Source organism: Nanorana parkeri, unplaced genomic scaffold (assembly GCF_000935625.1).
Source record: "Nanorana parkeri isolate BGI_ZX_2015 unplaced genomic scaffold, ASM93562v1 scaffold870, whole genome shotgun sequence".
NCBI classification, from domain to species: domain Eukaryota; kingdom Metazoa; phylum Chordata; class Amphibia; order Anura; family Dicroglossidae; genus Nanorana; species Nanorana parkeri.
This window is the reverse complement of record NW_017307138.1, coordinates 475,654-490,651: the sequence shown is the minus strand read 5'-3', so window position 1 is coordinate 490,651 and position 14,998 is coordinate 475,654. Positions and strand designations below refer to the sequence as shown.

General features: G+C 43.7%; 1 protein-coding gene across 1 annotated transcript in view; it reads right to left on the bottom strand.

The window, feature by feature from the left end:
• The window catches only part of PIDD1 (p53-induced death domain protein 1), a 36,141-nt gene extending 23,421 nt beyond the window's left edge, over positions 1-12,720 (bottom strand). Inside the window, exons 1-8 of the mRNA XM_018565661.1 lie at positions 12,640-12,720; positions 8,102-8,431; positions 6,981-7,394; positions 5,966-6,172; positions 5,108-5,162; positions 4,358-4,559; positions 3,882-4,007; positions 1,678-1,854 (exon numbers count right to left, since the gene is read on the bottom strand). Coding sequence (XP_018421163.1) covers positions 1,678-1,854; positions 3,882-4,007; positions 4,358-4,559; positions 5,108-5,162; positions 5,966-6,172; positions 6,981-7,394; positions 8,102-8,360 — 1,440 coding nt within the window. The 5' untranslated portion in view covers positions 8,361-8,431; positions 12,640-12,720. The remainder of the gene's footprint in view (positions 1-1,677; positions 1,855-3,881; positions 4,008-4,357; positions 4,560-5,107; positions 5,163-5,965; positions 6,173-6,980; positions 7,395-8,101; positions 8,432-12,639) is intronic.
• Between the last annotated feature and the right edge of the window lie 2,278 nt (positions 12,721-14,998).

Genomic DNA, 14,998 nt, shown 5'->3' with positions numbered 1-14,998 from the left:
GTTCACAAACTTTGCAACTTTTTAAGGGCTCTCTCCATGCCCTGGCACATTCAGACTGAAGTTAGTGGTTCAGGTGACAGCACTGGGATGATGGTGATGGTTCTGGGTGTGTAGCAGAGCGCAATGGAAGGTGCTGCACCCCATTGGCAGCTCTGTAGACCATTGTTGTGTCATAGGCGCAATTCCAGCAAGTTTTACAAAACAAAAGTTTTATGGAACAAAAACTAGGGCTAGTGTTACCTAACTGACCTGCATACGAATTGTTCGGGTCCTCTGAGTTGCTCCAGCTGGAAATTCAACCCGAATGTTCTGGTCCACAGTGGAGAAAAGGAGCTCTCCTTCCTTAGGCACCTCACATCTATCTTCCACTAAACGTGAGACCACAAGGAACCATGAGAAGTGAGGGGTCCTGCAGGTGGCTACCATCTGATCAAACAGGACAAAACAGTAAATATACTTTAAAAAAAAGACCTAAGGAACATGATGGAAAACTACCAGTTATTCAAGCACACCAGTACTTACATATAAGCCAGGATGAAGTCCTTCTCTTGCCAACATTTATTACTGCATTATTAATTTCCCCTCCTACTGTTTTTTCTTTTTAATTATGCTTACCTTTCCCTGGGAGTAAAGTGAGCCATCATCACAAGGGCCAAAGTTGGGAGAAGGGTAACATATCCTCTGCTAACTGGCAGTGAGGGGTAGGGTATTTAGCAGTGACAACACTGAAAATCTTCTTCCGCATTTGTATTAATGCAACCTCTACAGTCCAAGAGGCTCTCAGGGTGACGACACTGCAGTGAATCAGTTGATAACCTTTCATGGCTTCCAATACCATCTCTATGCCAATGACAAAAAACAACCGCTGACGCCTTTCTGCCTTACTCGGCCTTAGTCATAGCTGGATGACCAGCTATAACTAAGGCCGAGTAAGGCAGAAAGGCAGCAGCGGTTGTTTTTTGTACAAATGCGTGTGGAATAAAGTTTGGCTTTCTTTGGAAGAGCATTGTGTGCTGGTTCTTCAGTTTTTGAGATAGTCACTCCAGAAGAGGGTAATCTATACAGCGAATGTAGGGTACAAGGATGCATTACAAGGGTGAGATGTGCGCTTTTTTTTTCTAGTCTCCTGCTCTCTTGCTCCCTCGTCAACTCCTTCCATGCTTCTCTCTAGAGTCTCTCCCATCCTTTGGAACTCCCTATCCCAACCTGTCCATCTATCTCCTAATATGTCTGCCTTTAGGTGATCCCTAAAGACTTCTCTCTTCAGGGAAGCCTATTCCGCCTTAAACACTGCTATATTGCTATATTGCATCAGCATAGGTAAAGTACTAATTCAAGTCTGACATACTCGACTTGGGTGATCAGAGATCACAGCGGGGACGGCACATTGGTGGTGTGCAGTGGAATTGTTGTTTACATCATCCTCCTGTTCACAAACTTTGCAACTTTTTAAGGGCTCTCTCCATGCCCTGGCACATTCAGACTGAAGTTAGTGGTTCAGGTGACAGCACTGGGATGATGGTGATGGTTCTGGGTGTGTAGCAGAGCGCAATGGAAGGTGCTGCACCCCATTGGCAGCTCTGTAGACCATTGTTGTGTCATAGGCGCAATTCCAGCAAGTTTTACAAAACAAAAGTTTTATGGAACAAAAACTAGGGCTAGTGTTACCTAACTGACCTGCATACGAATTGTTCGGGTCCTCTGAGTTGCTCCAGCTGGAAATTCAACCCGAATGTTCTGGTCCACAGTGGAGAAAAGGAGCTCTCCTTCCTTAGGCACCTCACATCTATCTTCCACTAAACGTGAGACCACAAGGAACCATGAGAAGTGAGGGGTCCTGCAGGTGGCTACCATCTGATCAAACAGGACAAAACAGTAAATATACTTTAAAAAAAAGACCTAAGGAACATGATGGAAAACTACCAGTTATTCAAGCACACCAGTACTTACATATAAGCCAGGATGAAGTCCTTCTCTTGCCAACATTTATTACTGCATTATTAATTTCCCCTCCTACTGTTTTTTCTTTTTAATTATGCTTACCTTTCCCTGGGAGTAAAGTGAGCCATCATCACAAGGGCCAAAGTTGGGAGAAGGGTAACATATCCTCTGCTAACTGGCAGTGAGGGGTAGGGTATTTAGCAGTGACAACACTGAAAATCTTCTTCCGCATTTGTATTAATGCAACCTCTACAGTCCAAGAGGCTCTCAGGGTGACGACACTGCAGTGAATCAGTTGATAACCTTTCATGGCTTCCAATACCATCTCTATGCCAATGACAAAAAACAACCGCTGACGCCTTTCTGCCTTACTCGGCCTTAGTCATAGCTGGATGACCAGCTATAACTAAGGCCGAGTAAGGCAGAAAGGCAGCAGCGGTTGTTTTTTGTACAAATGCGTGTGGAATAAAGTTTGGCTTTCTTTGGAAGAGCATTGTGTGCTGGTTCTTCAGTTTTTGAGATAGTCACTCCAGAAGAGGGTAATCTATACAGCGAATGTAGGGTACAAGGATGCATTACAAGGGTGAGATGTGCGCTTTTTTTTTCTAGTCTCCTGCTCTCTTGCTCCCTCGTCAACTCCTTCCATGCTTCTCTCTAGAGTCTCTCCCATCCTTTGGAACTCCCTATCCCAACCTGTCCATCTATCTCCTAATATGTCTGCCTTTAGGTGATCCCTAAAGACTTCTCTCTTCAGGGAAGCCTATTCCGCCTCAACCTAACCACTGATCTATCACTTTCTCAAACAATTCATCTTTATCTCCACACAGCTACGACCTCTTTTATCACTTGCCCCTCCCTTTTATATTGTAAGACCTTAGAGGCAGGGCCCTCCTAACCATTTTGTCTTGACTTGTATTGTAATTGTAATGTCTTCCTTATATTGTAAAGCGCTGCGCTAACTGTTGGCGCTATATAAATCCTGTACAATAATAATAATAATTCAATGCAGGCAAAATAACTGTGTCACCCTGCAGGAGGAACGCCCATGGACACCAGGTATTTATTTTATGAATGTAAGAGATTCAATAATTCAAAGCAGCACTTTGATCTATTGGCAAGGGAGGTTTAGCACGTAAAATTTTGCATTTTGGGTGAAGTTACCCCATCCAACTTTATAGCTTCTTAGCTAATTTTTTCACTTAATCAATCTCAAAGATGCAAATCAGATTTTATGTTGCTCATTTTAGGCCAGCTGAAACAAGTGTAAAGTCAGAGGATGATGTGAGAACAGTTGGAGTGGTAGACACAGTTCCGATCTAGCTGGAGACATATCATTGAGGGCCCGTTCACACGAGTTGCAGTGCATTCCGGCCCAATTCTGGTCGGAAGGCACTGCCTCGCATTGCGGCCGGCTCACTTTTTAGTGGGGCAGGAGGGGACGTGGTGGGCCATTGAAGTGAATGGCACCGTAGCCACGCCCTGCGATCGCCCGCACGGGATTGCAAGGCACATTGTGTCTGTGGTCCGGTCCGGTGCAATCAAAATAGTTGCAGCATTTTGATTGCACCAGACCGGACATCTTACTTGAACTGACTGTGAAAGTAGAAGACAGAGTGAAAACAAGACATGGGGGTAGAGAAGGCAGCCATATTTTGTATTAATATGGAGGGGAGGAGCATAGAGGACTTATTGTTTTGCAGGCTGACATCTTTCACATTTCCCAGTATTATCAGGCACTGAACTGTAATCAACACAATGGTATTCTCTGGCTTCATCAGATCCATACATATACATACAGCCAATGAAAAAAATGACTTGAAAGCATAATGATTCTTTAGGACAGCCACTATTACATAATAATTTACATAAGTCATTAACACATATTCAGGTCACAAATACCAGAACTGAAATCATTCAGCCAGTTGTCTTACCTCATGGACTGATTTATCTTTTGTTGTAGTGCTCAGGTCTGTCCATGTTTCTGATAAGTCAGCGAAAGTCCTAATAACCACCTCTCGTTTTCGCACACACTTCGTGTAAGTGAAAGGGATGGTGATTTCAACATCCTGTTGAACAATAAATGATACACATAACTTCAACGTAGTGAATTACTCAAACTAAAACACTATTAACCACAGCATGGATCATTCTTTAGTGTCTGGTCTCCAATTTATAAAAACATATACAGGGATATTCACAAAAGGGTGAAGAGTTTGGAGAAGGAAGAAGTGAAAAATCTAGGGCAACATAGCTGATTTGGAAACATTCTACAATTCAGCTCACTTTGCAGTTCAGCTATGTTGTCCTAGATTGTTCACTTCTTCTGCCTTCGCCAAACTCTTCACCCTTTTGTGAATAGACCTGATAGTTTTGTTCTATAGAAGCACCCTAATGACACACAAAACAGCTGACTCACCTGATGGAACTGAATACCATGAGGCTGAAGCTCCAAGGTACTACTGAGCAGCACATCATGATGTCCAAGTCTCACATGCTGGGAATCTGGTTGAAATATCTGAAAACCAATTTTCTTGGGGAAAGACACGGCTCCATGAGGAAAACAAAGCTGAAAACCACCAGGTATAAGTACGCAGCATCCCTCTGGTGTGACCAAAAAACTGGAAACAAAGAAAATACTCTTAAGATTTTATTAGAGTGGAATTTCAAACAAAAACAGCTACATACACAATCAAAATACATACATAGTTACTGTTTCACCCACCAAAGCATTTGTAATTTAGTTTAGTGACACTAACTTACATGGTCCTTCCACATTTCACAGCCCCAAAAAATCACTCTACTATTTCCTTACTCAACATCCATTGTTACCACATTACTGATTGCTCAGAGGTGATAATGCTGATTCAATCAACTACTGCAATCTAGAAAATATTGTTTCCATGGGTCAGTGATATAAAAATAACAGCTTTAAATAAAAGGGCTACGTACAAAAATGTGGTACGGGGAGAGCTAAAGAGAATCATCTCACCCTGTCGGGGTCAGCCCTTATTTGCAAAACAAAAAAGGCCCTTCCATGGTCACAGCCTTATGCCTGGATAATGTTCAACGATGATAGGTCAGAACAAAATGGCAAACATCGATGACCATTGTATTAAGTACAAATCATTTTAATACATATTCAGAGTCAAAAAATAATAAAATGTACCTTTTTTCATTAGATTTCACATAGATCTTTTTCATCTCTGTGCCATTATTCTCACCTGCAGAAAAAAAAAGTAAAATTAGTGTCAACACTTTTTACAAGGACAAAATAAATCAGCTCCAGTTATTTTATTTATAATTTTCCAAAATGCAGCAACATAAAGAGGAAGTTAAGTCAAAAAGATTTTAAAAAATGCTAATATGTAGGGATTTTTGTTAGAAGACACATGTACCTGCTTTTACCGGGATGGAGGCTTTCATAGATTAGAGTTAGGCCCACACTATACAGAGGGGCCTTGACGTGGCAGTGCGGATTCCACATATTTTGCAAAAGTTGTGCAACTAAAACCTTTGTTTTTAACTTGAGTAGTTGGAGCCTGTATTTTTTTTCCCGGGCTGGCTGGTGAGTGTGCTGGGAAATGTTTGTTTTTGTAAGGAATGCCAGGTGTTCTTATTCAGAAAAGGCCGCTATGCCCATTTAAGTTAACGACTGAGTGACAAAGGATGCATCTGTAAGTGGCAGTCCGCTTGTAACAACCGTATATGATGCAATTACATGGGTTTGGAACAGATCACGGTCACTGGACACAGGATAGATGCATCCAGCAATAGTGAGCTATTCCAAACTGTATGCAATCGTGCCGCAGGTTCCTGGTCTAGGCATCTTCTAAAGATAACAGCTAACAAACTTTCTGTTCCAAGTACAATAAGAGGAAGGGGAGGCCCAGAACAAACCAAGAACACATGGGAAGGATAATATAAGCCTGGGAATACCTCCCAATTGCTCACACCTACTATTCCCATGATCTCAACTAGGTAAAGTGAACTGTTGAAGATGATAAATCTAAATGTAATATTTTACCTTCAGAAGGAGAAGAGGGTTCAGGCTCCCCTATTGGATTACCCTGTAGCCGTACACAAGAACACAGTGTGATTTCTATGGGTACAGAGCGCAGTTTGTTGTTCTGTAGATGCAGATGAGTGAGATGAGGCAGACTGGCCAGACCCGCTGGTACATTGACAAGCCCATTACTGAAAAGAATAAGTTGCTTTAAGGACACCAGATTACCTAGAAAGGAAAGAAGTTTTAGAAACCAAAAATAAAATACTGTGTAGTCAGTTTCTTCAATGAACAGGGGTTACAACTCTGCAGCAGGTGGGAAAAGGGTTCCATAGGTTAAGGATATACTTGCAGCTCCACAAAATGGAGGGTATCCATTTAGTGCAACAATACAAAACAGGACAGGAGTGCACAAATCTTGTGCTATAAAAAGGCTGCAACGAGCTGACTGTTCTCTATTGGCAATCTCATTACAAATTAGTAAACTAAACACGAGATTGTGAGGAAGTGAGCTTGGAGGGACACACAGGGACCATGGGGAACAAATGTAGCCACCTTCCAGAAGGAAGGATAGTGTCCGTACCAATTCAGAGATGATTAGAGGATCTACTACTGAGTGAAGGACAAATAAGATACATGTTATAGTTAAGGAACTTGAATGCATTTTTAAGGTTTAACTTCTGAGTTTACTGTCACTTTAAGGAATGTAGTGGTATCTTCTCTCCATCTCCAGGCTTTTAACCGAACGGTGAAAGAACGTTAGATTGTTGAGGTCATCCCTCTGCTCTCTCCTATAAAAATGTTCCTTGTCTATACATTTTCATGCAGCACGCCTGATTGTCTCCCAGTCTAGTCCCTCCCTATACCAGTCACAGTCCTGCTGTACAGGGATTGCAAAGCATTGATACCAGTCCAAATTCTGATACTTACACTAGTTGCATTTACAACATGCATTTTACAGAGCTGCAATTATATGTGTCTTTAATACCTTTCTGGAGTTCAGCTTTTGTGGCAACAGTCAGAAAGTAAGACTTACACAATGTTTCTGGAAGACTTTTGATATTGTTCTCAGACAAATCCAGTATGACACACTGCTCCAGGTCTCCAATCTCCTCTGGCAAAGATACTAGCATGTTATTTGACAGGTTCAATGTTTTCATAATTATCAGCTGTCCTATGGATGCAGGAATCTCAGTCAGCTGGTTGAACATAACTATGAGAGAAGTCAGACTTTTTAGCTTACAAATGTCATCTGGTAGAGTCCTGAGCTGGTTGTAGCCAAGGTGCAGAGTAGACAGACATGGAAGGGTGGTGACACAAGGTGGTAATTCTGTAAAGCTGTTGAAGCTGAGATCCAGGTACTCTATGTGGGAAAGCTGGCTGAGGTCTGGAGGTAGAGAGGACAGCAAACCATTCTGACGCCTTACATTTTCATCCAGCAAATATACACCTATGAAATTCAATAGACTTCTATTATGACTACCAAATAAAACAAGTATGATTGTCAAGTCTGTTTATGTTGATTACACATTACAATTTGGCTCTACAATTGCCTTTAGATTAATTACCAACTATGTAGTGTGAGAGACTAAACATACAGTACACTGACTTACATTGTTTATGTAGGCCCTGATACTACGCAGAGGTCTGGTGTGACCTCGGCTCTGCTCTAACCGATCCTGATTCTGGATTTCTGCATGGGACAGTGATGCCCCATGCTACTTGCTGTTTCTCAGGCTCTGTTCCTATCCTCAGAGTTTAGGGTTCACAAGGCGCAAGGGCAGCCTCCTCATCCAACCAGTCTCCAGCCAGGTACGTGATACATAATGAATAACTAGCTAACCTTACCATATATTATCAATAGAAAAAACAGGGAAGCAATTGAAACCTCCCTAATCTACGGACATTTACTTTTATACAGCAGTGGTTTCTGAACACTCCAACTTAAAAAAGTAAATTATTTCTGTACTATTCGGGAAAAGGATTGTCAAGGAACAACACATCATTTTCAGAATTATTTTATATACAGTATATGCTTTCTAAGCTGTGTAGTCATACATAGGATAAATGTTTACAGCCTGTAAACGTTTCTGTTACATATCTGCAGAAAAAAATAGGCAACATGCAGATAAATATTAATTATGAATTGCTCCTTACCTTTCAGTCTTAATGATTTAAGCCTTCTGAACATAGGCAGAGCTGTTACTGCTGATGTTATCATTTCATCATGGCTGTTCAGTGCTAGAAATTCCACTTCCTCCAGTGCACTTTTCTGTCCCTCTGTCACCTGCAAGAACCTCTCGCAGCCATCCAGGTAAACATCCAGGATGAGCCTGTTGCCTGCAATATGTGCAATGGGAGAGGCTGGTTCCTCTGTGCCATTTCCCTCCCTCTTGGGGTCCAGAAGATGCTCCATCTCTCATTGTCTATGTGCGACAACACGGGCATGTCACAGCTCGCCCAGTACACAGAAGTTGTCAAATTAGACTAGGAGAAAAAAACAGAAGATGATTTCGATGAAAACGTGACATCAAATTATAGCGGCAGTTAATGCACTGAAATCTGACTGATTTGACCAATTTGTACAATATGCACTATGCCAATTTACATTTTAGTAGATATAAGCCCTACAAAAGAAAGAGAGAAAAAAGAAATGTGTGTGTGTGTGTATATATATATATATATAGCTATATAGATAGCTATATATAGTTATCTATATATAGCTATATATATATAGATATATATAGATTTATTTCAAACAGAAACTAAAGTGCAGGTTAAAAATAAAAGGAGTTTATTTAAATAACAATAATGGCAAAAAAACAATGAAAGAAGTCCAGGACTTTGTCGATGCCAAGACAGAGGTCAAATGCCAAAGTGGGTAGTTAGCCAAACCAGGTCAGCAACATTGAGAGCACAATGATCAGAAACAATGGCTGAAGTAAGGAACCGAGAAATCAGTCACCCAGAGTCAGGGTCATACATGGAGAACAGGAACAACAGCAGAGCACTTGGTAGATCAGAATATATGCAAGGGCGGAGACTAAATAACACAGCTGGTGGTTAAATAGTCAACTGGTGTGGCATCATAACTCTAAGGAATTTGTCAGAAGTTTTGTCAGTAGTTGCAGAATGATGATGTTTACGGTTTGGTCATAAGAGTGTGCCAAAGAGGAATAACAGTGTCAGACACACTGAATACAAGCCATGCTGGAGGAGGAAGGGTAAGAAACCCTGACACAATTGGAATGCAAAATTCAAAATGTATTGTTTTCAAAATCACAAATAGACTGTGAATCCTCTACAAAAAATATTCCTCTAAGTGATCAAAATATGACAGCATTGTTATCCAAGCAGATGCCACGCACACCAGCTCACATCAGCCAGAAAGCAAACAAGCCTGAATGGCCAGTCCATGCATGGAAAAGTGCAAAGTGTTCTGTATACTTTATTCTTGTACTGCCTACACAGCATCAGAGTTCCAATAATGAGAGATGGCCATCCTGATAGAAAACTTGCTCAAACATATACCAACATGAGGGAGAATAGTTGTAAGTACATGAAGCTTAAGCAACAGCATCATTCACACTGAGCCGGCATGGCAAACCTAAAACAAATCAGCAATCAGCTTCGGAGATTCAGTTCATGGTTAAAGTGCTGACTTTGCTGATTTGCTTTACATGTTTGTCAGCTCAGTGTGAATGAAGCCTAACTCCAGGTAAAAAATAAACTCTACTTGCAGTGGGGCTATCCCCACACTGCAAGGGTCTCCCCCCGCCCCCATATTAACTGTTTTTTGTCTAGAGTTGACCTGTAAAGGACTTTCACTTACCTGATCTCCGCTCCCCTGGCATTCGGCGCTCACCTCTCTCCCCTGTGCTCTGCCTTGTTGGCTGTCTCTCGTTGTCCATATGGGCCCTGATTTGTGTCAGCAGGCATCCGACTGCTGGAGGCAAGTGGAATGGAGCTTGTGGGAGCAGGGATCAGGTAAAAGTCCTTTACACAATACCCATAGGCAAAAAAAAAAAAAGCAGTGAACCCTTGAAGTGCAGAGATAGCCCCATTGCAAGGGTAGTTTTTGTTCTTTACCAGGCTTCTATTAGCTGCCTCGGTGTGTCTCTGTTGACTGCTAGATTGACATCTGTGATTGCAAACAACCTAGGGGGAGCAGCTTTGGCATTATGGCTTTCCCACAGAAATAGACCTGAAGGGTCTATACTAGGGATGCACCGATACTGATACTAGTATCGGTGCTGATACCTAGTATTTGGGCGAGTATTCGTACTCGCCCAAATGCTCCCAATGCCTATCCCAATACCAGAACTTCCGGTATCAGGAAACCGGGCAGCGAGTCAATACATAAAGCCAAGCTTCCTGATTGGCCGGGAAACCGGCTTCATGCTCCCTCCTCACCAGGGAGCATGGATCACGAAGCCGGGGGGGGGGCGGTTAATGACTTGCCTCCTGTCTTCCCCTGATTGGCTGGGAAGCCCGCTTCATGCTCCCTCATCACCAAGTGACGAGCATGGAGCCGGCTTTCTGGCCAATCAGGAAGCCGGGCAGCGAGTCATTGCATGCTGCCTGACTTCCTGATTGGACAGGAAGCCGGCTCCATGCTCCCATGTCACCTGGTGGCCGGAAAGCTGGCCAATCAGGAAGCCAGCTGGTGAGTCATTACCCGCCCCATGTGCAACTGCTCCAGCAGATAGAATCTGGATAGAATCTGGAGCAGTTGCCCATAGTAATCAGCTTCTTTCTTCGGTTTGCTCAGTTAAGCTTTGGAATGAAAGAGAGAAGCTGATTGGTTACTATAGACAACTGCTCCAGATTCTGTCTGCTCCAGTTTTGATAAATTCCCCTCAATAAACTTTTAGTTTTGCATAACTGTTGTCCTTGTACTGTTCTATTCTTCTTTTAATGATTATGAACCCAAACTGGATGACACTTGGTTTTCCAAAGCTTTCTGTGTCATAAGCAACTGTAATTTTTTTAATCCTCATAATCCTGTTTTTGCACCTCAGTGCTTTCAATCTCCCCCACCCTCTTTGCAGCTATTCCCTGATTACAAGTACTTTCTACAGCACCTTTGGATGTTGTTGCTTAAAGCCCAAGTGATCATCATCAAAACCAAATGTGTGCAACGTGTTTTTTAAAGCAATCAAACCCTGAGCAGAAAAGTCAGTCCTCTGCCAGTAAGCTACAGAGAAGGACTTCTGTTCTCTGTGTGGAAGCAGTGGTCCCTCTGCAGAGGTCAGATACACCCCTTACTGAGTCAGATCTATAGCTCTGAAATGGCCTGCTCTTTGCTGATTGTAGAGCTCTGGCTTTGGCTCGGCAGGGGGGGTGTTAGACCTCTGCAGAGAGACCTGGGTCCACGCATAGAACAAGGGTCCTTCTCTGTAGCTTACTGACAGAAGACTGGCTGAACAGACATTGAACACAAGGGCTACCATGTGCAAAACATCACATGGTTACAATTGTTATACTATGAAGCAAAGCATCACAGCTGCAGCAATGTGTACAAACGCCTCAAGGTAATGTGTAGGTAGGCGGTCAGGGGGTGGTAAAAATGCATTCGTTTTTAATGTCCCTTTGCAGCCCGTGTAAACTTAGTATAAAAGGTTATATAAGATATAAGTGATTCGGCGTGAATGATTATTTATACAGGTATTTATGCAGCGCTTTACATATACTGTACATTCACATCAGCCCCTGTCCCCATGGAGCTCACAATATAGCCCCTACCTCACATGAATACATACACATACTGCCTGCGGCTGAACAAGAGAAAAGCAGTTATTTACTAAACAGCGTGGATGGAGGAATCTCCGCTTCCAGCTATTGTATTCATGCAGCCGCAGCACCTGATCTGATAGGATGCGGTCACTGGCCGGTAATTCTCCATTTTCAAATCAACCTTTTTTGAGATGGGTGGTGCTTGCAGGGGCACCTACGACTCAGCTGATTCAGATGGAATTCTGACTGTACAAACATAGTCAAATCAATGAAAGCAACAATTGCATATTGTGTAGCCAGCATTAGGCCTCATTCACACAGCATAGAGTCGGCCGTACAGATCAGTGCGGCGTGCACGGCCGTATCGGGCCGTTTACCGGAAGGACAGGTGCTGCGTGTGATTGTATGCAGCAGCCTGTTCTTCTCTATGGGTGTTCTTCTCTATGGGAGCGATAATACGAAATCACCTGCACTCCATACAGAGTACAGACCTTGTTATGGACTTCTCTATGGGAGGACGCAGCCGTACGCTCACCCGAGCTGCACATCCGTGCGGGTGTCCGTACTCGTACGCAGATAGGATGGATCCTGTCTGCGTCCAAACATGGACACCCGCACGGGTGAGCGTATGGCGGCGTACGGCCACATCCTCCCATAGAGAAGAACAGGCTGCTGCGTATAATCACACACACGACCTGTCCTTCCCGGGAATGGCCCAATATGACCGTCCACGCCGCACGGATCTGTACGGGCCGACTCTTAGCTGTGTGAATGAGGACTTAGAAGCACGAGTGAACCAGAAACTGAACAAAGCTACATTACTATTTTGCTGCCAGAAAGTTTTTAGAGATAACATAGATATTTGTATGCATCTAAACTGCATCAAACATAGAAGTATCAATGGAAATATTCATACAATAGATCAGAAAGCAAACACTGGCAGTTACTGCAGAACTCACATGATGATGGCAGAGCTCGGGGGCCAGTTTGGTTCAGTTACGGATTCCTTTGTTCTCCAACAAGAGGGGATATCACTTCCTGGAAAATAATCATCATATGATTAATACTTGTGCACTGTATAACACAGAGTTGCATTAGAAATGTTTGATGTGCCAGTGCTGCTATTCCTGTGTTGCAGTCGGTTCACTTTTTTAAACTTCCTGGTTACATGAGGCTTCATGACGATGAAGGGGCCGGACTTTTTCTTTTTTAAAAGCAAAAAGACAACCTCCTTACCCCTACCCCCTCCTTCCTCATTCACAACTCAGCAGGACTTGTCACCGCTGCTGCGAGGCAGCTATGTGCTGAGCATAATGTGGCCACAATTACACAACTGACACACACAAAAAACATTCACAGTAAGAGTGGGAAGAATACACATGAAACCCATTTCCTTAATCATGGAAGATTGTAATATCTTTAATATCCAATATTATTTTTTCATACTGCTGCAATAAAATGTCAGCTTTTCATTGATGGCATTAGGGAGTCAGATGATAAACAAGTTGAGACAAGTCCCTCTGGACTGTAATCATGGCACAGATCCCAGTGGGTCACGGCAGCTTCCAAAGCCATAATTAAATGGTGTGTATAAGAGAAAAAACACATTCTTAGAATCTGGAACTGCTTCAGCCAAATACATAAATAATACTACTTATTGTTATACATCCAATGCACAGGTGTTTGTGTGGTAAACAACCAATGTATACTGTACTGGTATGGGCTCCTGGTGAAGACTACACACATCCACGCCACTGTTATCAGGAAATCCTCTCTGGGAAATGCCATGGAGCCATTGCTGGAGTTCATAGATGTACATAGACATGAAATGACTAGAAAGAGGCTGCAGGAGATCAGCAGTGCAACAAAGGATGAAAAAGAGGTGAAAACAAGTAATGTATTACAGAGCTGTAGCTAGCTTCTTTTGCGCCCGAGGCAAGAACAGAAAATTGTGCCACCGCCGCCCCCTCCCCCCCGATGAAGAGGCTCTCTGTGGTCAGTGGGGGCTCTCTGTGGTCAGTGGGGGCTCTCTGTGGTCAGTGGGGGCTCTCTGCGTGGCCGCTGCGACCCTGGTAGTTCTGCCACTGACATGAGTATCAATCACTGCAGGAGGGAGCTGTGGAGTGTTGGCATGCTGGAAACTGTAGTCCCAGGTTAATGGGGCCCCCTTCCTCCTGTCAGTGCCCCCCAAGTGGCGGAACTAATAGAGTCACAGCTGTGACCGGGCCCTTGAGTTCTACCAATTGGGTGGGCCTGGACAGGAGAATGAGAGCCCCATGTACCACTAAGGCACTGACATTGCCTCCTAGGACTACAGCTCCCAGCAGGCTGATGCTCCACAGCTCCTTCCCACAGTGGTTGATATAGGGCGCAGTATTAAGCCCGTGACACGCTGCATGCAAAGCAGTGCAGAGCAAAGCGAAGCTGTCAGGAGCTTTGCATGTAGTGTGTGACCTGAGTGCAGTCAGATGAAAGACTGCATCTTCAGCCAATTGGCGTAACAACCGAATGGCCTTAGCATCTTTATACACGCGAGCCGATTGGCTGAAGGTGACATTTTTCATCTCGGCACACGCAGCTATGCGCGCTCTCGCAAGTTGACGTGCCAGAGAGAAAATTACATGACACACTGCACAAGAAAGGCAGCGCACCACCGCTCCGCACTGGTTGAGCCTGAGGGCCAAGTCACACCCCAAAGAGTGCTTTTCGGCCTCTGGAACACACTAGAACGCAACCCGGCCAGCTCACTTTGTTTTGGGGCGGGAGGGGGCGTGGTGGAGCATTGAAGTCAATGGCACCGCAGCCACGCCCCCACAGTGTGATCGCTGCTTTTTTCCCCCCTTAAAATAGGCTTTCAGGCACAGTCCAGTGCATTTTTTTGATGCATTTCCATGCGTTCCAGTGCATTCCAGACAAGAGAAAATGAGACAAGCAGTATTTTTTGCCTGGACCGGAACGGACTGCGCTGGCCTGAACAGAGCCCAGAAATGCCATAGGGATACATTGGGATGATTTTTTTGGTCCAGGAACAAACTGTTCTGGTCTGGACATGGTGTGAACTAGGCCTTAAACTCTATGTTGTTGTATAGCCTTGCCTTTCACTTTATATAGAACTTTCTCACAGAGGTCTATACAGCAGACCAAACACAGGGAAAACAGAGGAGAAATGAGGGACAGCACGAAGCTATGCTTCACTGCCTTCATGACTGGCGAACCCTCACACGTCAGTGTCTGTGAAGTAAGTCTGGGAGCAGCAAGATGGCGCTGTGATTCCATTTCCGAGCCAAAGGCCAAGCGGATGTTCCTGTGTATAATCCC